Raw genomic sequence first — 25,631 nt, 5'->3', positions numbered from 1 at the left:
TTGTTCAATAACGAAAAGCGTCAAACAAATAATTCTGCAGCTAAAATATTTAACAAAGAAACATAGCACATTTGAAGTTAACTTCCAATCGAAACTGTTACTGCAGTGAGACAGACCGAGCCTAATACCTCTGAACAGTAGCGTAGCCAGGAATTTTGAAAGGGGGGGTTTTGACCACCCAGCGGCGGGGGGTCTGGAGGGGCCTCCCCCAGAAATTTTTGAAAAATTACTTTGAATTTAGTGCATTCTGAGAGCATTTTCAACAAAAATCTGGGTATAAATATTCCTGTAAAATGGTGCTATCCGGTGGCATGGCAAAAGGATAAGATCATGTTTTCTTGGGCATTTTTCGGAAATAAAGCTAAGTTTCTATGTTTTCTTGTTGTTAATTCTTGGCTGAGTTATTTGAATGTTTGGTATTGGCAAAACTCGCTCTTTTAATGCAGTTTCGTTTAAAATTAGGCAAACTTTGTTTTAGAGACATAGAGACTGAAAGCATCATTCTCAATATCATGACGTCACATGCGTGCCAAAGGGGAGGGGGGTTGTAACCCCCAACCCCCCCCCCCCCCCCCCCCTTGGCTACGCCACTGCCTCTGAAAGCATTTCGGCAATTGACATGTGTCGTAAATACAAAATAAAAGCATGTTACGATCTTCAGGTTTTAGTCAAACAGCAGTTTCTGAAACAAAGTAAGTGCTGAAACTAGGGATGGTAGTAGGGATGGTAGAAGTAGGGGATTGCTCACTCAAAAGTAAGGTGGACAACTGGAGGGTCACAATGTTATGACAAAATTTGATGCAACTACAGCTTGAGGTCTACTGCCATATGTTGCATGCTCAGGTGCAGTTTATGTGACCTGTCCGCGTTTGTACAATGTGTGTATCGTCAAAATAAATGTAGGAAATATGTAATATCATGATTATTTAATAGTATTCAAGTCATGATAATGCAGTGGTAGACTTCACGCAACACCGGTAACGGTTGGTAGCCTCACACTGCTGCAGTAAGGTTTTGCAGATTTTCTAGCACCCAAAATTTTAACCAAATATAGCAATTCATTTGATGATAATGAATGTAACTAAAAGCAAAGAAACGTTGTGCAGTTTTGCTAATTTTTTAAGTTCGTAGTAACCCTCCAGCTGTCCATTTCGCAAGAAAAATCAGTAAAGTGAGTCGTCCCGATATTCTACTGTCCCTAGATGGTAGAAGTAGGGGATTGCTCACTCAAAAGTAAGGTGGACAACTGGAGGGTCATAATGTTATTTCAAAATTTGATGCAACTACAGCTTGAGGTTTAGGCCTACTGCCATATGTCGCATACTCAGGTGCAGTTTATATGACCTGCCCACATGTGTACAAAGTGTGTATCGCCAAAATAAATGTAGGAAATATGTGATATCATGTTTACTTTATAGTATTCAAGTCGTGATAATTCAGGGGTAGACTTCATGGAACACCGGTAACGGTAAATAGCTTCACACTGCTACAGTAAGGTTTCGAAGATTTTCTAGCACCCAAAATTTTAACCAAATATAGCAATTCATTTGATGATAATGAATGTAACTAAAAGCAAAGAAAACGTTGTGCAGTTCTTCTAATTTTTGAACTTCTTAGTGACCCTCCAGCTGTCCATTTCTCAAGAAAAATCAATAAAGTGAGTCGTCCTGGTATTCCACTGTCCCTAGCTGAAACATTGCATTAAATTCACAGTGAGTGAGTTACATATATATACATACATAGCCTACATACACTAATATTAGCAGGGTGGTCACTATTCACTAATACTGTGTAGCAGCCAGCAGGGTGGGCAATTCCTTCCTCCTTGGCAGCTTTTCCTTCAGCAGCTGCCAGTACGCCCACCCAGCTGAGCAATGTTAATCAACAACCAGTTTTTGCTACGTGTCGAACCAGGTTTGCATTACTATGTTGGAAGCTCTTTATCTGCTTGCACCATCCCGCCGTTAATGAGTGAGGGATTACAAAAATAACTGCTGGAGCTTTGTGGTTGGTGCATCCTCTAAACTTTACTCATCAACGAAAAAGTTTACATTCAGTCTACTTTTACGCCATTTCGTTGCTTTTCAATACATCATAAGATTTCAATACATTTAAAATTTTATGTTTTAACGCATTTTTTTGTTAGCTTGGTTCCCGTGCTCTATTTTTAACTTCATCATTCATTGTTGTATTCCGACAAAGCAAATAAATTAAATTGAATTTCAACTTTCAGCCACCTGTGATAAAATTTGTTTAATAACTTATGGCAACGCTGCTTACGCTGGTATCATTTGTTATTCTGTAATCTTATTTGTTGAGTAGGTCGTTGTGCTTTTACTATGCTTTGATTTGGTTTGAGAAAGTGCACTGTAAGGGTAGGCTACCAATTCCAGCCTACTTGGCTTGTCTATTGGTGTTTAAGAAAAAGATGCTTGCTGATGGCAGTGCACTTTGGAACGTTTGGCTTTTAAAATCAAGTTATGGTGCTTAAAGCTTGCTACGGTTACGTATCGCTGCAATACTAGCTTATGAATCAGGGCAGTAGTATAAATTTAAACTGCAGCTCAATTTTATTTCTCTTTGTCGGAATGCATAATAAAACGTTATTTTGAAAATAGACCACAGAAACAATGGGAAAACTTCCTTTTTTAATTTTTCTGATTAAGTGCCTAGAATGATTTATCCTTGTCTAAATACTATGGTAATTTGTTTTTATTACCAATATTTTCAATTAAGCTAACAGGAAGCTTGAATGTTATTTTGTCTTATGTATAAAACTTACTTTAGATGTGTTACTTCAAAAAGGTGCGAAGCAGCTAAAATTGTTATAGTTTTTGTTCTTTTCTGATTTTAAAACTAAATCAATAGGCTAGGCTATAGTTGTGACAACTGGCACTAAATTATTTGTTGTTTGTATTTTGTTACAAACAATGGGCCAAAAGAAAAGAACTACCTCTGCTCATTTTTAAAGTTTTTTTTAATTGCATAAGTTGGATAGTCCACATGACATACGGTAGGCTACCGTAATTATTTCTGTTTATCTTGTGGGTTATTTTTTCTATGGTCGTCATCAATCAAATGCAAAGGCCAAATTAAAGAGAAACTTGTTTACTAGGTCAATGATCTTAACATGAAGGTTGCGAAAAGATTTTTCACAGAAAAATAATTTAGTTTTTGCAAATAACGCACTTCTACCGTAATAATTGCCTAAATGCACTTACAGAAAGAAATGAAAAGTTAAAACAGTCAATGAGAAAACTGTTGGTATTGATAATAAATTTCACATTTGGCCATGCAGCTGACACTTTGTGCCAATATGAACCGAAATACATTTTTTAATGTAATTTTGCTAAATTGCATTATTCTTAATTTTTGTTACATTGCATAGATACCAAGTCTGCACTGCTTTATTAGAAGTAAAAAAATAACTATGTCTGCCCTTAGCGGTGTACGCATGGCAGATGGGAGATATGCAGATGGATCCTGGGAACTGAAGATTACTGTCACAAATATGAACATTAAAAACGAACGAGGAGAATTTGTATCCGATGTTGATATATCAGTGTTGGTTACAAGTGAACTTCATGTGGGTGGAGTTATTGCTAAGCTTGTGGATGCATTGAAAAGCAAGTATGGTATGTACAAGTATATGTTGGTGGTGTACTACTGCCACTACTACATGTCCAGTTATTTTAAAACTGTATACATGACAAGTCGAACAATATCATACCACATTTCCAGTTTTGACTTTGTGATGAAATTTCTTATAATATGTGTCATTTTAAAAACTGAAAATTAACGTTTTTGGATAAATTGCATCACTAGATGTTCATTATGAACTAATACTCTATTGCAGCAATAAAATTTAATTAAGTACTTGAAAAAGTACTTATAATAAAGGATTAAAACTACAACTATTTGTTTAGTTTAAAAAAAGCACCGGACAGTTTAACAGATTGCTATGCTTCACATGTTGTTGTTTGATATTCTTATAGCTCCATGACTTTAAGAAAAATACAAGAACAATTTAGCATTAGCATGCTCAATAATGTTAACATTGTTAATGCAGCAAAATATTTTCTTTGTAAACTTGGATTCGCAATTTGTTCTCAAACTTATTCATTGTCATAAAAATATATATATATACCGGTGATACAAAAACAGAATGCAATACACTAATTTTTTTCTAGGTTGGTCAATATGCATATTTTTTATCATTTGCTTTGTGCTGATATGTTGAGAGTTTTTTAAAGTGTTGACTTGTAGCCTTTCTTCTTGAGTGTTCACCACTTTTATAGCTATTATCTTTTGGTATAATTTGCAGATATCACAAAAAGTTGGTCAGATTATGAATTGTGGTGGCCTAAAGCTTGTAAATGGCTTGATAAGATGGGTCAAGTGCTTGGAAAGTATGAAGTTCAAGCAGATGCACAGCTGTTGTATACTCCGAAGCACAAGGTATTAAAATGTTAATGTACACTCTCCGAATTTGTTTTTAAATGTAACATTTAATATATGTGCTGTATTATTGAAATGAGGGACTGAGGGTGTGCAATTCGTTTCCATTCACAAATCTTGTTGCTGATTTAAAGGTACCTATGACCGACAAACTGATGTGTACGCGACTATGCGTCGTAACAGTTTATTTTATAAGTAGCTTTAAACTTTTTAGTTTTTGTATGCATTAGCTGACTGCTATGCTGTGTAGACTTTGCAAAATTTAATAATTCACAATTGGCACGTTTTAACTGCATTTGGTGTAGCAATTACCGGTAACACAATGTTTTGCAGATTGTAAAAGTTCAACTTCCAGATCTACAGTATGCAAATATTAAAGTAAATTTTGCAGCAAAAGTCTTTCATACTGTTATTGAAATATGCAAGTTTTTTGGTAAGTGTTTCAGTGACATTATGTCACAAAATTAAAATTTAGCGAAATTGTTTTTGCTGTGAACCTTTTGTCTATTTACAGTTACATTACAATACTGAAGAATTGGTGTTCATAAAATAAAGACACTATTTGTCACAAAAAGGTGACCTCATTACATGCACTGCCTTAATGTGCTTGTTTACACTTCTTGATTTCTTAAGAAATGATTCAAAACCCTTAGCTTTTTAGAACGCATTCACAATAAACTTTAGAACGTGAATCTGAGAGGTAAAAATTTCTCATTGTGATTATTGTGTTCACAAAGATATCAGACACCCTGAAGAAATGTCCATCATGGTTCCACCAAAACCTGGCAAAGGTGACAAACACAGCACACCCACCAAAGGCCAGAAACATCCACAGAGCAATGGCACGCAGGAAGAAGGCTTGTTAACCCCCAATGTTTTGACACCCGGCATGACACCAACTTCACCATATACTCCAGGTATGCACTGATGGTACAAAATGTTGTAAGTCAACGGTTCATTACTTCATTGCATATTTCGTGTTGATCCATCAAATATTTTTGTGCACTGTAGCTGTACCTTACTTAGTGACCTGTTTAGTTTTTAGTAGGTACTGGTTGCTATGACTATTCGGGCATAACATTTGAAAAATTAAATACGGTTAAATGTTTGTTATATATATATAAGTAATGTATATATTTTAAAACGTTTTCTTTTTGATGTTTAAGTGCCTTCGACTCATTTTACTTGATGACAGTATCTTCAGCCAGGAAGTGTAAACTGTAAATGCACAAAGGTGCTCATCGGAGTTTTCATATTGAAGCAGTTCTTTTAACATAGCAGTTAAATGTAGTTGCCAAAATATATATATTTACAAATTATTTGTTTTATCTAACATGACTTATTTGTCATGTACAAGCTGTTCATAAACAAGTATATCACCTCAGGACAGGTTAGAATTATTGTCAATGTTGCCCTGGTCATGTACTATCCTCAAACGTAAACTAAAGCTGTCTCGCATTTGTGGCATGTGATGTTGTCAATGTGCAGTATATATACCATGAGTCCATGACTATCGCCTGAGTTTAGCAACACTGTAAATTGTGTGCATCAAACCTTTATTGTATGTAACGGGGAAGTTCGCAGCTGGCATGTGCTGTAAGTATGTATTTTTGATTCCATTATCTTCTTCAGATGCAGACTGTTTGTTTTGTCCTATATCATTTTTTTAAAGTTTTTCAGCAAAACCGGGTATTTTGCATTTATTCTACGTCTACTGCGTCTACAGACGTTGAATCAATGTAAAAATGACCAATTTTGCTGTCTGAGTACAACGCACGTGTTGTGAGCTTCGTGCGTGCCGTGTTTTAACTTTGTGTAACCAAACATTGCACTGCAGTGTTTTATTGTCAATGACAATTTGTCATTGCGATGTTGTCTGTTTCCTCACTTCTAATAAACTTTTTTGTCTACATTTTTCCACCACATGTAGTGTCAAATTTTTAATTTTGTGTATGCTTTGTAATATATATTATGCAATTTCCGTTTTTACTCGTACGTTTTTACATTGTTTTACTGTCTGCTAACATCGAATCAATGTAGAAAATGAATTTTGTCATGTGAGTTAACACAATTTATTTTCTTTCGATCTTTTCTTTGTTCAAAAATTCTGATCTTATATATTATTTGTTTGCAATTAAACCTCTGCAGACGTTGAATCAATGTAAAAATGACGGATTTTGCTGTTTGTGACAGTGCTGGAGGTAAAGTTAGTTTATTTGCAGGCTCACCAATGTACAACACGCTTACACCAAAAAACATGTCTGGAAGTCCAATGACATCCAACAGCTTAGAGTTTCTAGACAGCGCATATGTTGATCCAAAGCTGCTGATCACATCAGCTAAACCTTCCCAACAAGCCCGTGCCAACTTGACAAGGCCGAGAAATCTCCTTGAAAAGGCTAAATACAACATGGGGTAAGTACCTACAGTTTACACGTGTTACTTATGCGAACACAAAATGAAGTCACCAGTTATATACGTTTTACAGCTGCCGTCTGTATTTTTTGACATTATCCGCGTGAGCAGAAATTCAGTCTGATTTTACATGCGCAAACGTTCGAACAACGTGAACAGAACTGAGTTGCTTGCCCCGTAGGTTAATGGAGCTCTGAAAGAGGGCACGGTGACTGTTTTAAATGTTTATGCAAATTAGGTGGCTGGACAGCGCAAGATGTTTGATGGAGCAAGGAGTAGAAGAGAAAAGTACAATTTTGTTGCGATTCAAGTTTTACTCCTTCTTTGATCTGAATCCAAAAGTAAGTGTTTTGTTTTGTACTTTCTGTTGCGATATACTGTATCGTCGGTAAATTTTATTTGAGGATAATATAAAGTCGCTTGGAAAATTATTCTGGAACACTTCTACTTGCCATTCAGTTTTTAGTTATTTGACCAAAACCGTATTACATTTTTTCTGATTGTGAACTGTATTTTAGTTCAGTGTCACACGTTGGATAAAATGTCTTAAATGTGCAATGTGCATATCCTCATGTGTATCGTAGTTCAGAGAAATCCGTCCAGACTTGTTCAATAAGCAATATTTCTTTACAACATATCATGACCATGAGCATATGTTGCGCTTGTTCTTTATTGTTTGGTAGCTACAGTTACAATCGGAGTCACACAGTATGTGTGTCGTTTGGGAACACAACGTATAGTGCAGCTTTGGGCGTTGTTGAATGTTGATGTTATGTAATGCTGATTCAGTTCAGCTTGGTTCGATTGGCCTTTTCAAATGCAATCAGCGGTCAATCTCTGAATTAGTCAGCAAGCGCTATGCAATAAGTCATTGTATTGCAACACCAAGTGAGCTTTCTCAGCTTGCACTCTTTCTTTTCTCTCCTGCATTAGACCGACAGTTGCCTTACCAAGGGTGATGAAAGTGTGAGAAGGTATTTTCTTACTAACTTTATTCCATCTGACGAAAGTTTTTGCTTGAAAACATTTCATTTCTCACCATGTTTAACATTATTTATCAGCAGTCACTTATTGTCAACATTTACTTCTGATTGTTGTACAGTACTGTAGCTTTCACAGCGCTCTTTCGCAAAGTGTTTGGGTCATGGGAGCGTAAACGTAGTCACAAAAATCTACTTCCTGTTGTTGATTCAGTTGTTGATGATTGGTAATTTTTCTGTTGTCAGTGAAGTGTTTTCCATGTAGAGTGTAGACCTTTGCCGCGATGTAGTTCTCGCGCCGGATGAACACCATCGTTACGCCATATTAGCAGCTGTCGCTATTTTGTGGTAATGCTTTCGGCTTTTTTACGTTTTCGGTCGTTTTGTTAGAAAAGTAAGTCGAAGACCGGATCCCAAGAAAACGATTACATAACAAACGAGTGGAAATGAACTTAGTGTGTTTTGGTTGAATACATTGTACAACACTGTGCTGTGAGAATAGGAAACGCATCTCACATCTCATCCGTGTAATGAAAGCCAATACTTTGTATTGTCATATCCACTACTTTAAAGTAACAATTTTTAAAGGCACCAAGTCAAACATACCTTTGGCACACCATCACCATCTTATCACGATGATCTTCTACATTAAAGCACCTTTTGTAGCGTGATAAGAAAACGTCTATTTTGACACATGACGAGATGCTTCCTTTCGACTAACAGTGTGTTACGTCTTCACATTTTCTTGCGCTCATGATTCCCCGTAGCGGAACTGACTCACACATTCCAAATTCCTTGCAGCTCCATTTACGGCAGTGATCATTCCGCTCTCTTACTAACAGGCCTGCATGTGCACTATATAATATACGACCCGCGGGCCTCGTGCAGTCGTGCTACTTGCAAAATCTTTTTATGCAGCCCACGAGATGATTTAAATATATTTTACAATCACAGTACATTTTGTAATAGAATTTTTGTCTTATCGATGCGATTTTAAATGAGTGTAGATTAACTTTTTAAATACAACAATGAGATAGTGTGGTACGCTCCTTCGGCGGTTACCATTAGGACGATTGGTTTCATTTTTTTTTCATATCTTAATAATATTTGTTATCCTATAGTCACTAACGAAGAAGTGTGGAGACGCTCTGGGTGCACCCCTGGCGTCCTCATCACAACTATCAAAAAAAGGCAAATGACATTTATACTGCTACCGCAAACGCGGAATTGAACACTCGGCAATGATGGGGCGATTTCCTGGTCAGAGGCACCGGGGACGTCCACGTTTGGAAATCTTCAAAAATCTTTCAACATGGACAAACCAAAATTTTGAAAACCTAATTAGAAGTATGGACAATTGGACAATCGATCGTTGTGGAGACTCACGGTAGCTGACGCCTTATTCAGGCATGGCCGATGATGATGATGATGAGTCACTTTACGGAAACGTTACAGCTTGCGGCCCTTGTACTATTTCGAGTTATGCAGCCCTGTCCTATAGCATTACGATGGTTGTCTTTGTCACAAATTGAACCAAATTTACTTAGCTTTTAGAAGCTTTATGAATAATGAATGCTTTTTTTACAAGTCCAGCCGCTTATCTCGCAATGAGGTCACTCGCTTTGCCATGATCGATATAACGTATCGTGATGTTGTTCTATGTCATAAAATTCGATGCTGGGCTGAGTTTTTTGCGTCATATTCCGGATATTATAAACGCAACGTCCAGAAGCTAGCATTATAAACAGACGGTAGTCTTTCATTATCGTGCAATTGTAGGTATGCACGCAGCTGCCAAGTTTGTGACTTTCACTCGGAGCCATCCAGCCGGCACACCAGTCCTGTTTTGTATTGACTCAACGTCTACAGACGTTGTATCGATGTAAAAAAAGGACTGGTTTGCTGGCCGGGTATTTGCCAGGAATTTATTTGCGCGGCGTTAGCTTTCGTATAGCCCGAGGATAGATTTTTCACCATCTGCAAGATTGCTGAAAACGCATCAAACTTGGCATTACAATGGTTGATGCGCGTATCACTGATTCAAGGTTTACCTACTCAGCGCTAAAAGTGTTTCATATCGAATATTTTCCTTATAAAGTCATCGACAGGCGTTTCTTCTATTGGCGTGTTTTCTTTCACACACAAGCGCCTTTACTGGCATGCTTGCTTAGCACAACACAATGTGTACCAAACATGGAAATATTTTGTGCTGTGTACAAGTTTAGCTTTGTTGAAAGCATTTTTTATTTACACTGTCCAGGCAGTCAAACTATAAATCATCAGATTTTCTCCTCGCTTTGTTTTTCCTTGTTTAGAAAATCAATTTTTCAAATTCCAATCTTTCCACAACCATTTATTGAGCTATTTGTGTTAGAGTGGAGATTTCGTACTTCCAGGGTAAACGTTCTTAAAAAAAGTTTTCATTTTGTTCTATGAATGAATTATTATTGTTGTTATTGTACTCACGGGGTGGAAAGGAAGCATAGTCTGGACCTACTTGTGAATGTTTAATTGGAATTTTGCTAATTTTACCAGAATTGTTTCATTTGCGGTTTGTGTGGAAATAAGCATGTCTGATGTTTAATACATAGTCTTCTTATTAATTCCTAATATAAACCGATTCTTTGAAATTCCTTCTCTTGGGATCGAGCAATTTAGATCCACATTTTCCAAAGATTACACATCATTCAAAATCGCTGTTTAATCGATCAGAATTTTATGCATTTTGTCGCATCTTGGCTCATTCTTGGTGGTTTGAGATTTGAATTGAATGAATTGCATGTGAGTTAACTTTTGTGTTCAGTTTCAAGCATTCCATTAAGCGTCTGCTCTTTCCACCGGCGTCGAACCGACGTACTTTTTGGCGTCTGTTAGACGCTCTCAACCGATCAATGAATCACTCCTTGTGTGTAATCAATGACGCAAGGACTAGAGATGATTTATCTGTTGTGCGTTTGCACGGATTTGAACGTGTGAGATATTTCTCAGGCCTTTCTTATCTTTTTTGTTTGTCAATGAGATTTCATGTAAGAGAATCTGACTACAACACTTTTTCATTGATTTAACGTCAGAGTGATAGCAATTGACGCGCAGCTTATAGAACAGCCCCACACCCACATACCTGCAATGACGTAAAGTTTTTGACTCATACCGGCCCACAGGCAAAAATTGTTCCCTTTCTGTTGTTTTAACGTCTGTTGACAAAAAAAGGAAGTTCGTTAACTGTCGGTCACATCTTTTAAGTTGCCGGTAAGAGTGCTTAGCTCACTTATCACATACACTTGTAATCTGAAATACGTTAAACGTTGGCTTAGCTGCTTCATTTTTGGTGTGTCTAAAAATATGCTGTGATATTCATCATGGCCGCAGACAATCAAGAATGCATTTTTCTTTGAGAGTTTTCAAGTTTCACAAGCACGCTAGTATTTGCTCCCATTTTTTTGTGCAATACGCGCGTTGACTATAAACCAGTTACTGTATTGCCTAAGCTTTGCGGTCACATTACGAGCGTGATTGCTGTTGACCAATGAAACCTTGCATGCTTAGCGAGCTGTTTCAACAGCGGAAATGACGTCATATTTACCACTGCTTGCTTTTAAACGCTCGACTCTTGATCGCTTGAAAGATCTCCTTCCAGCGTTTGATTGGTTACGATAAAGTCAAAGGTGATGCTATTGGTCACATGTATCACGTGCTGCTGGCGATTTCACTTTTCGACAAGTTTCTGTTTTTTGGGCTTCTAATTTTCAGCAATGAGAAAAGCTTTAGACTTTGAAACTTTGCTACATTTTGTTAAAAATTGCACTATCACGCAAGCAAGAAGTCTAATCGTTTATCAACAGGTTAACGAGAAACCTCTGTTCATCAGTTTGTCTTTTTTGGGTGCATATGGATTATAATCACACGTTCGTCAAAACACTTTTGTAAATCAGTCAAAATATTTTTCGCTGTGTTCACAAGCGCTTACATCACTACGAAAACTGGGTGTGTTGTACTTTTGAGCACCTTTGCCATGGACGAACGGTCAGGTGGTATGCGGAGAGTTTCTGCGTGCAGTAATGTGAAAGCTATCTGATGGTAATTTTTACTTTTTTGCTCCGATTATACGCTGTTAAACGTTGTAGGAACTTAAAAGCACTTTTTTTCTCCACCACATTTCAAATTCCGCACATTTGTGATTTGTGGTAAACTAACGTCAAACCATCGCAAATATATACGATGTCGGCATGCAATTCATTTATCACTTGCAGCAACATAGTTTTGCACATTTTTTTTTTGCTTTCTCATAGACATTAGATACAACTTGCTTTCCTTAGTTACACAGCATTTGCTGCAAAATTGCAAGTGGTAATAACACCATGGACCTCGTAAAATCTCGCCTCTGCTTTCTTCACACCTTTTCAGTCTATTGATTGTTTTCGTAAGTCTTGTCGTTAAAGTCAATTTCTATAAACTTGTAAAACGGCAATGGGGAATGTGTGGGTGTGAATTCTTGGAGATACACTCATGTAAACAATTACACGTGTTATGACATTCCTCACATTCTTTCGTGGGTTAAATTCCATACTTTCAGATCCGTATTTGTTACCCAATCGCACCTCGTTTTATCACGAAGTTTGGGGAATAGTTGCATTTGCAGCAGTTTCGGCTGATTCTGTTTGTGAAATCAATTGCTGTATTTGTTAAACTTCCAAATCGTTGCACCTGAGCCAGTACTGTGTATTAATCAAAAACATATTGAAAGGTTACGACAGGAGATATATTGATTATGGACGAAATTAGATGTCATATTTTCACTACTTTCGTCGTAACACTGAGCATTTTGATGTTAGTCAATTATGATTGTTTTACTATGCAATACTTATGCTCAAATTGTTTTCTCGCAGTATGATGCTGTCCGCATCAACCAGTTATTCGAACAGGCCAAATGGAACCTTCTCTGTGAGGAGATCGATTGTACTGAAGAAGAAATGATCATGTTCGCATCTTTGCAGGTACTAACATTTTTGTTTAGTAGAGGTCGCGAAAGATCTGCGTGAAAGAGTTCTGAATGTAGATATGTGTTTATACAATTCTCAATATACTCCTGATTGACAGAATGGCCCGTTTTGGTGAGTCCGATTCGGTGCGTCCGATCCCTATTCGGTGATTTTTTCAATTATTTTTTTTAAATTGTTGGGTACCGTAGCCTAATTATCATTGCCGTTTTAGGATTAGGGTTAGAGGTTAGGAACTCACCGAATCGGACTCACCGAATAGTAGCAGACCCCTTATTGAAGTACTGTCATGATCTGCATATCACTTGGGTTGCAATTAGGCATTTGGTTGTCTCTGTCAGTGCTTTTTAAAGTGATTCAAGCAGTTATTATTTTCGATGTCAGGGAATGCATATAGTGCATTATATATTCAAACATATGTCGTCTAACTGGTATTTCCTCTTTTCATTATGCCTCTCATAGAACAGGGGTGGGAGGGAAACTACGTCGTGTGGGTTACATCGGGTCCGTTTCTTTGATTAAGCCGACCCACCAGGCAATTCTACAAACGTTAGTAGCAACCATTTAATAGGTACACTGGTACACCCCAACTACAAGTCTACAACTGATGCAGCTAGAGATCAGCTACTGACTGGATTGCCAGTACATAACTCAGTGTTTGAATGTATGTTCATTGCAATGTAATGTTTTCTGCTCGTAGCCCAAAAATTTTGTCCACAATAACAATGAAATACTTTGAGACTATGTTTTCCAAATCAAATTAAGACTGAAAGTTATTAATTTTTTCTTTTCAGTACCACATCACAAAGCTCTCCGAAAACACGGACGAAGAAATGGAACAAAATGACAACAGAGACATCGAACAGGCGCTGCAAGATCTCGAGGGTTCATTGGGCACGTCGAGCATAACAAACAAGGTAGCTTTACCAGTGACGAAGCTTTACCAGTGACGAAGAATTACCCAGGCAGCAAATCAGTCGGGTTTTTTACATTGCTTCAACGTCTGGAGACGTTGAAGCAATGTAAAAACACGACTGATTTTCTTGTCTGGGTTGAAGCAGGTGATGCATCATTGCTGCAGACTTCCTCGTCGCTATTACGTTGATGGTTTTATCATCCTGACAGTATTTTTATCATGATCTTATCGTACGGGCTGTAGTTTTAACAAATTTATACCAAGCTACCTTTGAGAATATCTACGTTTTACTGTTAAATTTTCGATACGAAATCGATCCTGAATAAAGAGATTGGATTTTTGTCTAAATTTCAATTTGTGTAACAAAACTGATAAATTGAAACTAACAGTTTTTCAAGCCATCCGTCTCTGTCATTGGAAATACATTTGTTCGTGTATCTTTTAAGCTGTTATAGATGTTTTAACTTTTGCTGTGATGTTTAATTAGCAAGAGAAAAGCAATACACGGCAATCTGTGTGGCTACTGCATGGCTGATGTTGAATTATTGATTACATTTGAAAATAAACAAAGAGCACGGTCGGCTGAAGGTTATGTCTGAAGAGAACCTTGAATTTGCATTCTTTGCTTCGATTTGAACCATTTCATTTTCTTATATTGGAATTTAATTTTTCTCAGGGTGATATTACTGCCGTTCCAGAGCTCGCCAACTACCTGAGATTGTTCAAGTATGTCTTGCTGACGTAATTTGAAAGATTTTTTATGAAAATGTCCAGTAAATCAAATGAAGTTACCTCGTTATGCTGAGAATGAATGTACACGCCTTTGTGATTTTTTTCGTGACATTTTTCTTTCAGACCAAAAAAATTCACTTTGAAAGGTTACAAGAAAAACTATTTCATTTTCAAAGACACGAATATATCCTACTTCAAAACGAAGGAAGACGCCGCCTCCCTCATATCTCCAACAACTGTGAGTGTGTTTCCATTCATTTCAAACGTTGTATATATGTTTTTGCACGTGATCATGAGTTACGTTCGCTACACCAATAGTAACGGCATTTTTTCAATCAATTGTGGATAATACTGTAAAAATAATCTTGAAAAACACCTGAAATCTCGAACAAAGGCGTAGTAATGATAGTATCGAAAGACGTAGAACGTTCAATAGTTCTGGAGTTTGTCTTTTGTGAGCTTCGGCATTCGATTGGCAAGCTGTAGTTGCAATATAGTTCTTCCTGGCGGGTTGTTGTAGTGTGGGATCCCACAAGTTTTGCAAATATCAGTGTGTGTGGTTTCGATAACGTGGGTGTTGAACTTTGTTTGAGTGTCAGTCATAGGAAACGTTGATGCACAGCTCTGGCATAACCTTCTGTCTGATACGATGCTTGTCTGACCTTGTTGTATTGAATTAAACCATTGTATTTAGTTTTATCTTCGCATTTGTGCAACTGTCGTAGTAAAATCTCATGGGCCAAGATTCTGTGAAACCCCTTCGTTTAAGCATGGCTTATAAATAAAAGTAAATCGGGTATATTCAGATAAAGCTGAAAGGGGCTGAGGTAGTACCGGATGTGCACATCAGCGACGACAAATACATCATCAAGTTGTTTATCCCAAGTGCGGAAGGAATGACCGAGCTCTGGCTCCGATGTGACACGGTAAGTGTGAGTGTGGTTCAGGAGCGCACGAAATTGCATTTGTATGAGAAAGGTAAAACCTCAACCATGTAGCTTTCAACTTTTCCTGTGTATCTCAAGATTACTGGTAGCTATGTTTAGCAGAGCTAGTCGCGTCACAGTAGAGCTAACTTTGTTTTCTTGTGTGTTTATATTCTTCTCTTCTCATTTTTATTTTTATAGCTTTGGCAGAATGTTCACTTTTCTGTACCACAGACGTATAGAACTGAGTAGCGTCAGTGGGTTCAACATATTTTCTATTTTATTTTTATTATTTTTGTTCGCGCAAAGATATACGGGCATAACGTAAACAAATAAGTAAAAAAAATTCAAACATTTCTACACATCGTTGTGGCAACTATTTCTGGGTAGCCATCATAAGGACACAACGATGAACTGAAACGTTTCAAAGTGTTTTGCTTATTTGTTTATGCTATGTCCGCATAGTTTTGATTTTGTTTCGCAAAAATTATTTCAGAAACGCCCGTTTTTACACTAAGGCAACGTATTGTGTTGAAAAACAAACAAAACATTTAGAAAAGAAAGTAAAATCGACCGGCAACTTGGTTTAAAATGCCGACGGCGAACTTCTGATAATTTTCTACTGTTAGTTGAAAACTATCAACCATTTTGTCACTCGTTATCTTTTGATTAAGCTTCGTTATCACAAACTCCAATAAAGCATTCTTGTAAAAGTGACATGGAATCAGACATCGATCCACCGAACACTGATTAAGATGTTAACGAACATATTTGCGTTTGTGTCTCTGCAGGATGTTATCTATTGCCAGTGGATGGCAGCTTGCAAACTGGCCGCTAAGGGTCACACAATGGCTGATGCCAGCTACGAAACCGAGGTCCAAAACTTCCGAACTTTACTCAAATTGCAGAAGAGTGGCTCGAGTAATGGCTCAGGTATGTGCAAATAAGCTCTTTTGTGCGATCGGTGTGACTTGAATTGTGGTGCTTTTTGGTTTACAACTTGACCTATTCAGTGTCATAAAATTTGCTTATTGAAATCAAACTAGATTTACTCAATTTGTTTGCTTTACGACATCGCAGCAAGTGCTGACCTGGCTCAGCTCACTACCAACATCGAGCCGGAATACTACATTGCGCGGAGACATCTGAAAAAGCTAGGAAACAAGGTAAATTGAAATGTAAACAATGATTTGTCACTAAATCAACAGACTACGATCTGCTGGTTTATTTTGATATCTCGACTTTCAAATGACAACAATGATTTTTTTACGTGGACGTAGTTGTAGAATCAATAACCATTTTTAACTTCCCCGTTACAGAATGCCATAAGAAAGATTCAAGAATCTGTGACCAATTATAGTTCTTACAATCTCGCAAATGCTAAACTCGCATACATCAAAGCGTGGCAGGCCTTGCCTGAATATGGACTTACTCATTATTTAGTCAAGTTTAGAGGCGCTCGGAGAGAGGTGAGTTAGCCCTTGCATTGTGAAAAGTGAACTCTTATTCAAAAGGGTTGTTCGCCTCTGAATTGTGGCTTTTTGTGATTTGGTTGCTCAAGAATTCCATAATAGAAATTCGTTTTGTTATTTCAACAAAAGGTAGGTGGCGGAATAGTCTGAATTGAGTTACAAGCGTAAGCTTGCCTTGCTAATCGAGCTCCTGGTGTGCTGGCTGCGGGATTTCAACATCTGCTGGATGCACATGGCGTCCGTCTTACGACATCTTCCGCGCTGGCATCTTCGCAGATGTGTTTTTCTGGTTCCCGATCCACACGAATTACCGTGTCCGCATCTCGCATGCGATTGCCGCTGTCTCAGACCTTCCCCGGGTTAAGGATCAACTTTGAGTCTGCGATCCTTAGCCCGTAAGCAAGCTCGTCACCTACCTCTTGTTTGCACTTCATTCACTTTTGAATGGATCGAGAGATTTTTGTTTACATTTGTGGTACGTATTCAACGTTTTTTTTTTGATTTTATGTCATTTAGAGTCGAACGATTTTATTTTACATTTGTGGTACTTATTTCAACCTTGTTTTAGGAACTGGTTGCTGTTGCTTACAATCGCTTCATAAAAATGGACCCTCACACTGGCGAAGCGCTTAAGACTTGGAGATATAACACTATGAAGGTATGTATGAGTTTATTTTAACGCAAGGATAAGTTTTGATTTGCACTGCATATTTTTACTTACCAGACTTGTTACTTCAAAAAAAGTACATGGCAAAGCGTCATTTTTATTGCTGAAACGTCTTTTTTATGTTTTTTACAGGCTTGGAGCGTTAACTGGGATACTAACCAGGTTATAGTTGAGCTTTCTGATGACCAGACTGTTATGTTCGCGTGCACGCGGTTCAGGTGAGTCACTCTGTTGCATATATTAACATATTTGTAAAATTATGAAGTTAGCTGTTTTATTACACCTGCATTTTCAGCTTGTAAAAGTGAGCTTACAAAAGTAAACTGCATGTCTGCATTGCATACATTACACGAATAAATGTATAATTGGTACTGTACTTTGCTGAAACGTTTGGTTTGTGCTCTTTGCAATACTATGATATTCTTCTTGTTTCTTTGTCGTAATTGATTCCCAGCATTGACTGCCTCTTGTATAAAAAGTTTCCAACGTTCTCGGTCTTTTGCTGTGTATATTAGATGTATTTTTGATTGGTGTTGGTTTGGTCGGTTTGTTGGTTTAAGTAGGTTAATCTTTTTCTGTCTTTGGCACGTTTTCCTTCAATTTTGCCTGTGGGAGAGTGATGTTTTAATTTTCCTTTTCGCAGCAAGTGTCCTAGAAACTGAGGTTGTTTTTTGTAGTAGATTTTTTGTTTGATTAACTTGATTCAAAGCACTTTGGTTGGTTTTTCTGGCAGTCCAGGAAATCCTCTGCATTTTTTGGAATGCCCACATTTCAAACCTGTTTGTTCTTTTAGTCATTGTTTTGCTGATTGTCCCGGTTTTTTATTTATATTTAAAAGTTGGATAAATGTAACACTTTAATACTCTGCATATAGTTGAGAAAGATATGTAAATATTGAGCATATTGAAATAGTGGATAATATTGGCTTCTTTTCCTATTCACATATTCTACATCTTCTACCACAGGGCATCTGAGTTACGTTGAAAGAGGCTAAAGTTGTTTTACGGCTGATGAGTTTTTCTTGCTTTTTTTCAGCCCCAAACTGGTCCACGAGCTAATTGGAGGATACATCTTCCTCTCCATGCGAACTAAAGATGCAGATGAAACTTTGGATGACGAGAAGTTTTTCAAGCTCACTGGCGGATGGACCGGGTGAAGACACTGATGTCAAGCTATCTCGTTTCATTATTTTCACTGAGGCTTGGGAGTAAAAAAGAAGCGAAAACCCCCTCTCGGCTCAGTCATCGCATCCAAGCAGACGGAGAGTTTATCTCATGTACTTTAAAGCGCCACCGTCGCTTTTAATGTCATTTGTTTGAAATTATTTTTTCTTTGTCGTACATTGCTTACCAACGGAGTTGCCGATGCTTGTTAACAGTTAAATTATCTTTTGTTTTTCTTTTATTTTTACTCATTGTCTTCGTATTGTATATTGTCAAGCGCCTTTGTCATGTGTAGTTGCGACAAATTTCCCACTTGGTATCCAACAACAGCAAACTGACTGAAAATAGCATTTGCTTAGAAGAGGGATTTTTAAAGTTTTTCCAGTCATAACCCAAACCGGAATTACGATTGTGTCTTTTCAACCGGATTCTGTCGCTCCGTGAAAGAACTCAACCATCATGGCACGTATTTGCATCGCTTTCAGTGAACTGTGAAGTAACCACAGAAAAACAGACAAACCAATATCGAGATAGACTTTTGCCAACCACCACTAAATTTGCCCCCTCTCCCGCTTCGGGAACCACTGGCTCAAAGATAATGGAAAAACCTGACAAATAACAACTTTTCATTTTGTGCATGGAATTGTTTGCTTTTGATTGCGCAAACTTTTTCGTGATACCCATGTAACATTATAAAAGCATTTGTTAGTGCGTCTTTTTTGTATTTTGTTATTAACAAAGATATTGTAATTGTGAAAATGCTAAATAAGCATACGGGCACATAACTGCCATTGTATCTTACAAACGAAAACCTTTTGATCTACTTCAAGCCTGTTTGCTCCACACCAGTATGATTCTTGTTATCGGGCTTTCATCGCTTCACCTATTTATATTGTTGCTATGAAATGTCTTTATTTCAATCAGAGAACCAACGAAAATTTTATTTTCGGTTTGCTACGAGATACAACTGTTCTGTTGATAATAACATGTCTAGAACCCAACGTATGATGTTTTTCAATCGTGTTTCTACTACCTTTTTTGTCTACTCAAAATCGTATTTCTTTCTCTCAGTGAACAGTTTGTATTGCATTGTTTATTTTGAAAAGTAACTCAGTAGCGATTTCATGTTGAATTTTCTTTGTTTTTATGAGTTGAATTAATTGTTTAGAAATCATTTGTGTATCGAGAACCAACCTAACAGTGCGTTTTCGTGGGAGTTTCACTCACTTCTTACTCTCAATCTCATAAGATGGATACGCAACGAGCCAAACTTGTCTGTTTTACAAAAATTTGACAACAATTTTTTCTTGGTACTATGAAATTTGCCAAGATTTTTCTGCAATGTATATTCCCATGTAAGATTGTAAGTGTAAGTTATCTTGACGTCACATGCTTATAAGCATCTCCAACAAGCACATATTGAGTCGGTAAAACACACATAAACTTTCTGTTTGAATTTAGTTGACCCAATATACCGCAATGATGGAAAACAATGCAAACTATTCAATCAAACATCCACGCAAAAAGAAAAGCGTCTATCTACGATGCATTCCCAACATGGTTGTGTTTTGTAAAAAGGTAAAGTCTGTTTTGTCGGTATGGAATATTTATTGATTCCTAATTTCCAAGTGCGATTTACAGTGAAGACTGCTCACGGCATTGCGTTTGTAATATGTCGTAAAGCGGCAGTTTTTAATCCGCACTGTTCTTAGAAAAAGATTCATTGTAAACAAAATTTACGGACTGATTCAATGCGATGCTGGGTCGGATACTAAAATACGCAATTTTTTTTTCATCCTCGAGTGACAGTTCGCTTATTTTAAAGCAGCCAGTGGTGTTGACAAAGAGGTACTTTTAGACCCGGACCCGGGATAATACTAGTGGCCCCGGGAGCTTGAAGAAACCACCCCTATTTTTTGGATATTGTGCGTTTTTCTAGAGGTGTCTAAATTGTGGACCCGAGGATCTCTTGGTACCCAGCTCAAATTATCCTTTCAACGGCCCTGGTAGCAGCAGTGAACAAAGAAGACTCACATAAAATTAAAATCAGGAAATTTGCTACAGAAAATCAAAATTGATCAAAGCTTGCGACACTCCGCAGTCTCAAAATGTCTTGGACTACTGCGTGACACTTGCTTTGGGACTTCTCAGATGCATATTTCTAACAAAGTTATCAAGTTTAAATCGATAGAAAACATTTTTTGTATCTTGTCGAATTATTTACCTTATTTTACTTTTCGTTTAAAACCACTGCGGAACTTTCGAGAAACATTTGCAATTTTGTTAACTGGTTTTCAGATTAACGACTTTCTTTGAATTGGTGACATGTTGTACAACTTCAATGTAGCTTCTTGTTGAATTAATATGCCATTGATAGGGTCGTGGGAACGCTGTCAATCGCAACGAGTTCTTTTCATTCTCAAAGGTTTGGTCTCGCCAGATTTAGTTCTCTAGGCGGTAACCATTCTTTTTATGTCAAATCTTTAAATTTAAACATATAATTACGAAGCCGAATGATATTTAAGCTATTTCTTTGCATTTTCTCGTCAAAATGTCACCGCTGTAACTATAACTACTATAAGTGCTCCATTTCACCCCGTGCTGCGACGGTTGAAGCCGTCTGACTCTTTCAAAATAACAACACTATTTTTGTCGTTGCAAAAACTAATACACCACCAGCCTACTAATTTAACGAAAGCATCGTTGTTTAAAGATTTTGAAACCTTATCATCGTTTCTACAAACTACAAGACAATTTATATTTAAAACATCCAAAAACCTTGTTTCTTCCTGTAAAGTGTAAAGCGAAATCTACTTAAATTGTCAATGTTTTAACATCTCGAAAATTTGAAACTTATCTGTTATCAGCCTACTATTTTCTTTTTTCCTTTTTTGTTTTCACACTAACACGAAGAAGATTGAGTTTTCACTTACTGTAGGCTATATGAATGTGATCATTTTTATTTGTCAAATTAAATGTAGAAAGATCCCGGTTTGTTAACAGATTAATTTCTAATAAACGTGATTTTGCATTCAACTGTTTCCTTATTTTTATTAGCTTATTAAATTAGGCTTGTTGCTGAGAAAAAGGAAAGACCAAATAGGCCATGGGCAGAGATGTGAAGGATAATTTGACAAAGAGAAACTTAAAAATTGAAGATGGCAACGATAGAAAAAAGTAAAGGAGTGGCTGCAGACAACTGGTCGACTCTGATGTTTCGGGATGAAAGTTAGGCTTCTATGAAATAAAATAGGAAGAGGGATACTCGGTTATCTGCCCCGTTAGCCTTTATAATGAAAGTTTAAAACCAAACGACGATGGTACGACTTTTTAAGTGTGCTCTTGAGTATCACATTTCAAAGATAGCTCTAGCACAGACAACAACACTTCGAAAACAAGCTGGAACTTCACTCTCAATCTTGGTGACCGGGCCTGTATCAGTGATTGTTCAATCAAAGTTTCTACATGCATTCGAAACAACCAGACCCGCAAACAATGCAATCTTACTTTGATTTGCTGGAACAGTCTAGGATCCGTTAGGTTAGGATCATTCATTTCACCTGGAGTTTTCTTGAAAGTTAAAGCCATTGGTTATAGGTTTTAACTTGATGCTTTTTATGACGGAAAAAACTGAATCTACCAAAGAAAACTCCTTTTGGATAAAATTATCTCATCCGATGGAATCAAAGGTAAAAATGAAATGTTGTAGAGTTCGTACATTCATGGCAGTGCGTTACTTCAAAGCAATATTGAAGGTTCCAAATATTAGCTACAAAGAATATAATGAATTATTGACGTTAGCTAGGCTATAGGCTTCAATACAAAATTTCTCAACTGTGAAACAATCTTTTCATTATTTAATGATTATGGCATGCTAATGGCCTAATCTCTAATGGATAAGTGCAACATCATTTTTTGATAATTTTTGTTGCTGAATCATGTTGTGTGTGCATCATGCTGTAGAGATCCATTAACTTCAGCTGCTTCTGTCATAAGCGTAGTTTTGATATGTAGTTTACGTAGTTTCCATATGCATTTAATTGAAAGATGCACTGTCCTTTCATTGAATCATTTGTTTTGTTGTAAAATGTAAAGTATAATTTTGCGTGCTGTGTCATTTTTGTTTTTGTGCTTTTTCGAGAGATTACTGAAAAAGACCGCAGAGTTGTTCCAAAACAAAATACAGTAGGTGGCGCTACATATTAAATAAAAATGGCGATTTGATAGGAAAGCTGGTTTTGTACATTGAATTTGAAGTCTTTTGAGCTAAAACTGCAGCTCATAGCATAGGTTGAGGTGTCACTTGGCAGATTAGATACTAGATAGGTTCAGTGCCTGGCGTGGATCTATTCTACCGGACCTTAACCGTTTTGAGAAGTTAAGCTAGGAGGTAGCTGGAGGCAAGGCAAGAAAATTTTCAAAGAAAAGATAGCCTAATCCTCTCCAGAGTAAAGTCATGCATCTACGTTGAATTGGACTGGCAGAGAAAATTTTAAGCTATGTTTGTCCTGAAAGTAACTCGTAATAGTTACAGCAGCATATTTAAGTTTGAAGAATAATAACTCATGCCTTCATTGTCAGCTGCGTAGTTGAGTGGTGAGAACATTACCATACCGGCACCATACGCAATGCTCCAAAGAAAAAATAATTCAACTCTGCTTCAGAGCACCCGGCTGTGTTTCAGCAAGACATTTCGAAATGGCCCGTTTCGGTGAGTCCGATCCCTATTCGGTGATTTTTTCAATTTTTTTTTTTAAATATCGGGTACCGTAGCCTAATTATCATTGCCATTTTAGGGTTAGGGGTTCGGGTTAGGAGTTAGAGGTTAGGAACTCACTGAATCGGACTCACCAAATAGTAGCAGACCCAGACATTTAATAGCATGTCAATGTTAAAAGAAAGGGAGCAGCTGACTTGATAGCCATATTTCCCTTCATTGCTTTCATTTGTTTATTGTGATGCATCTGTATTCTGTAATAGGGTGGAGTGAAAAAATTTTTTTCTTTCAAATCAAAAAAGAGGGGTTCTAAAAACTTGTCGTTTGACCCAAAATCACCATTAAAATTGATTTTGGGGTGTGGCACTTTTAATTGGCCGTGCCACCCGACCCTAGGGGTCGCGACGAGGTCAAACTTCATGAAATCCGCATAACTTTACAACCGTACATGCTAGAAACTTGAAATTGGTCTTAAAAGATTCAGAACATGTTTCTATCTGCTCTAAGAGCAATTTTTACCCTAAGTGCAACAGAAAACGTTTTATCAAAAGAAAACTGATATTTGTATTAAACAAGCATCAAGCATTGTGAGTCGATGAAATACATGCAAAAAAAAGCACTTTTAGAAATAGGAGAGTGGGAATTAAACAAATTTCTTGACCTAACGTTGTAAATAAATGTGTAGCCCAGTCAAGAATATAGAACACAGCCATTTGACACTTCAGGCATGTTGATGAACTGAAATTCAAAGCCATAAACAGACATAACTCAGCAACAACACTACATTTAACATTGTAAAAAACAAAAAGCGAAAAGAAAATTTTCTGAACAATTAATTAATTTTACCTCTCAAATACTTGACCCGTTGTGCTGTGTAATTTTAAGTTATCAATTTGTGTGAGCGAGGCAGTTTCTCAAATGTTTAGATTTGACCATATTTTTGCTGTGATACTGTATGATTCTTTAGCATTTCTTTTAAAATGTATTTTTCTTATAGGCTTGCAAAGGGCTGTATGACTGGCCGAAAACGTTCGCTTTTTGTTTTTTATAATGTTAAATGTAATGTTGTTGCTGAGTTATGTCTATTTATGGTTTAAAAGAGTTACCTCTCTACCCAAATTGTATGAAACTCAAAGGTACAGCAACAATAAGTAACTCTGTATGGCCACTGCTCAGTATTCTATGCCTGTTCAATGTTCATGAAGCAATTGTTTCTCTGTGTCAAAGCGTTTCATCAGACGTCTAGATTTAATTTTCTATCTGATCAAACTGTCACGCCTGTCATACCTTGCTACAGAGGATGATGCATCTGTCACCAACTTAATGTGCCGTTCAACTCTTTGATTGTGGCAAGGATGCTGAAGTCGCAATGGACTATCTCAAATCTCCTCAAGTGTGGATCGACTTAGAGCTTTGATCAGTGGAGGTTCACAAATCCCAGGGTCATTTAGATTGATAAGCTTGTAATACTCCTTCGCCTTGATGTTGATTTTAGGAACAAGAAACCAACGCACACTGGAACTAACATTTGTACCAGTCTTCTCATCTGATTGTTCCAGGTCACCTCCTTCAAAGTTGTCATTTGGTGAAATGTTGACTCCATGTTGCTGTAAACATCCTCTCATCGCCAATATTTTGTTCACAGCAATTCTCCAAATTTCTTCACTGTCGTCTCACCAGAATATTCTCCGGATGTGCAAAGAATGCATTTCTTTGCACAACTTTTAACAAAATTCCCCTCACTTTTTTGGACGGGAACTGGACGATTCAACTCTGGACAAGATCGAACAGAGTCTTTGGCCTATCAGATATTTTATCTTTGTGCTTGATTTGAAACCATGTGGAAGTATATATACCTTTAAGCAAAATTCAGCCAAAGTATGCCGGTTTGCGGACGGCTTTGATATTGAAGTATAATACCGCAGGATTCTGCATGCAAGTGTGAGCCACCTCGAGTGGAAAATTGGCCCTATTTCCAACATTGCTAAATCATCATCCACATGACCAAGGAGAGTTTTCCAACAAATCCTGTAAGCATAATGCTGGTCTATGCTGAGGTTAGCGACAACCTTATTGGGCAGTAATGGAAAGTTCTGGTTGGAAATTGGTTTCATCATAATCCATCGTTGGTTTGTTCCCAACTAGTGGGGGTGGCCGATTGTTTCCGCGCAGCAATTGTTTTAATCCC

General features: G+C 37.3%; 1 protein-coding gene across 1 annotated transcript; it reads left to right on the top strand.

The window, feature by feature from the left end:
• Nucleotides 1-3,394: 3,394 nt before the first annotated feature.
• On the top strand, nucleotides 3,395-21,762 carry LOC145784261 (fermitin family homolog 2-like). The gene is made up of 17 exons (XM_082596049.1): nucleotides 3,395-3,635; nucleotides 4,325-4,458; nucleotides 4,792-4,891; nucleotides 5,196-5,375; nucleotides 6,681-6,873; nucleotides 7,112-7,214; nucleotides 12,740-12,847; nucleotides 13,645-13,767; nucleotides 14,443-14,492; nucleotides 14,622-14,736; nucleotides 15,305-15,424; nucleotides 16,216-16,357; nucleotides 16,505-16,590; nucleotides 16,744-16,893; nucleotides 17,465-17,554; nucleotides 17,696-17,781; nucleotides 18,599-21,762. The coding sequence occupies exons 1-17, from the start codon at nucleotides 3,431-3,433 to the stop codon at nucleotides 18,717-18,719; spliced, it is 2,106 nt and encodes a 701-aa protein (XP_082452175.1). The 5' UTR covers nucleotides 3,395-3,430; the 3' UTR covers nucleotides 18,720-21,762.
• The last annotated feature ends 3,869 nt before the right edge of the window (nucleotides 21,763-25,631 follow it).

Source organism: Aplidium turbinatum, chromosome 15 (genome assembly GCF_918807975.1).
Source record: "Aplidium turbinatum chromosome 15, kaAplTurb1.1, whole genome shotgun sequence".
NCBI lineage: Eukaryota > Metazoa > Chordata > Ascidiacea > Aplousobranchia > Polyclinidae > Aplidium > Aplidium turbinatum.
Note: the sequence above shows the minus strand (reverse complement) of the source record. Positions and strands in the feature narration are given on the sequence as shown.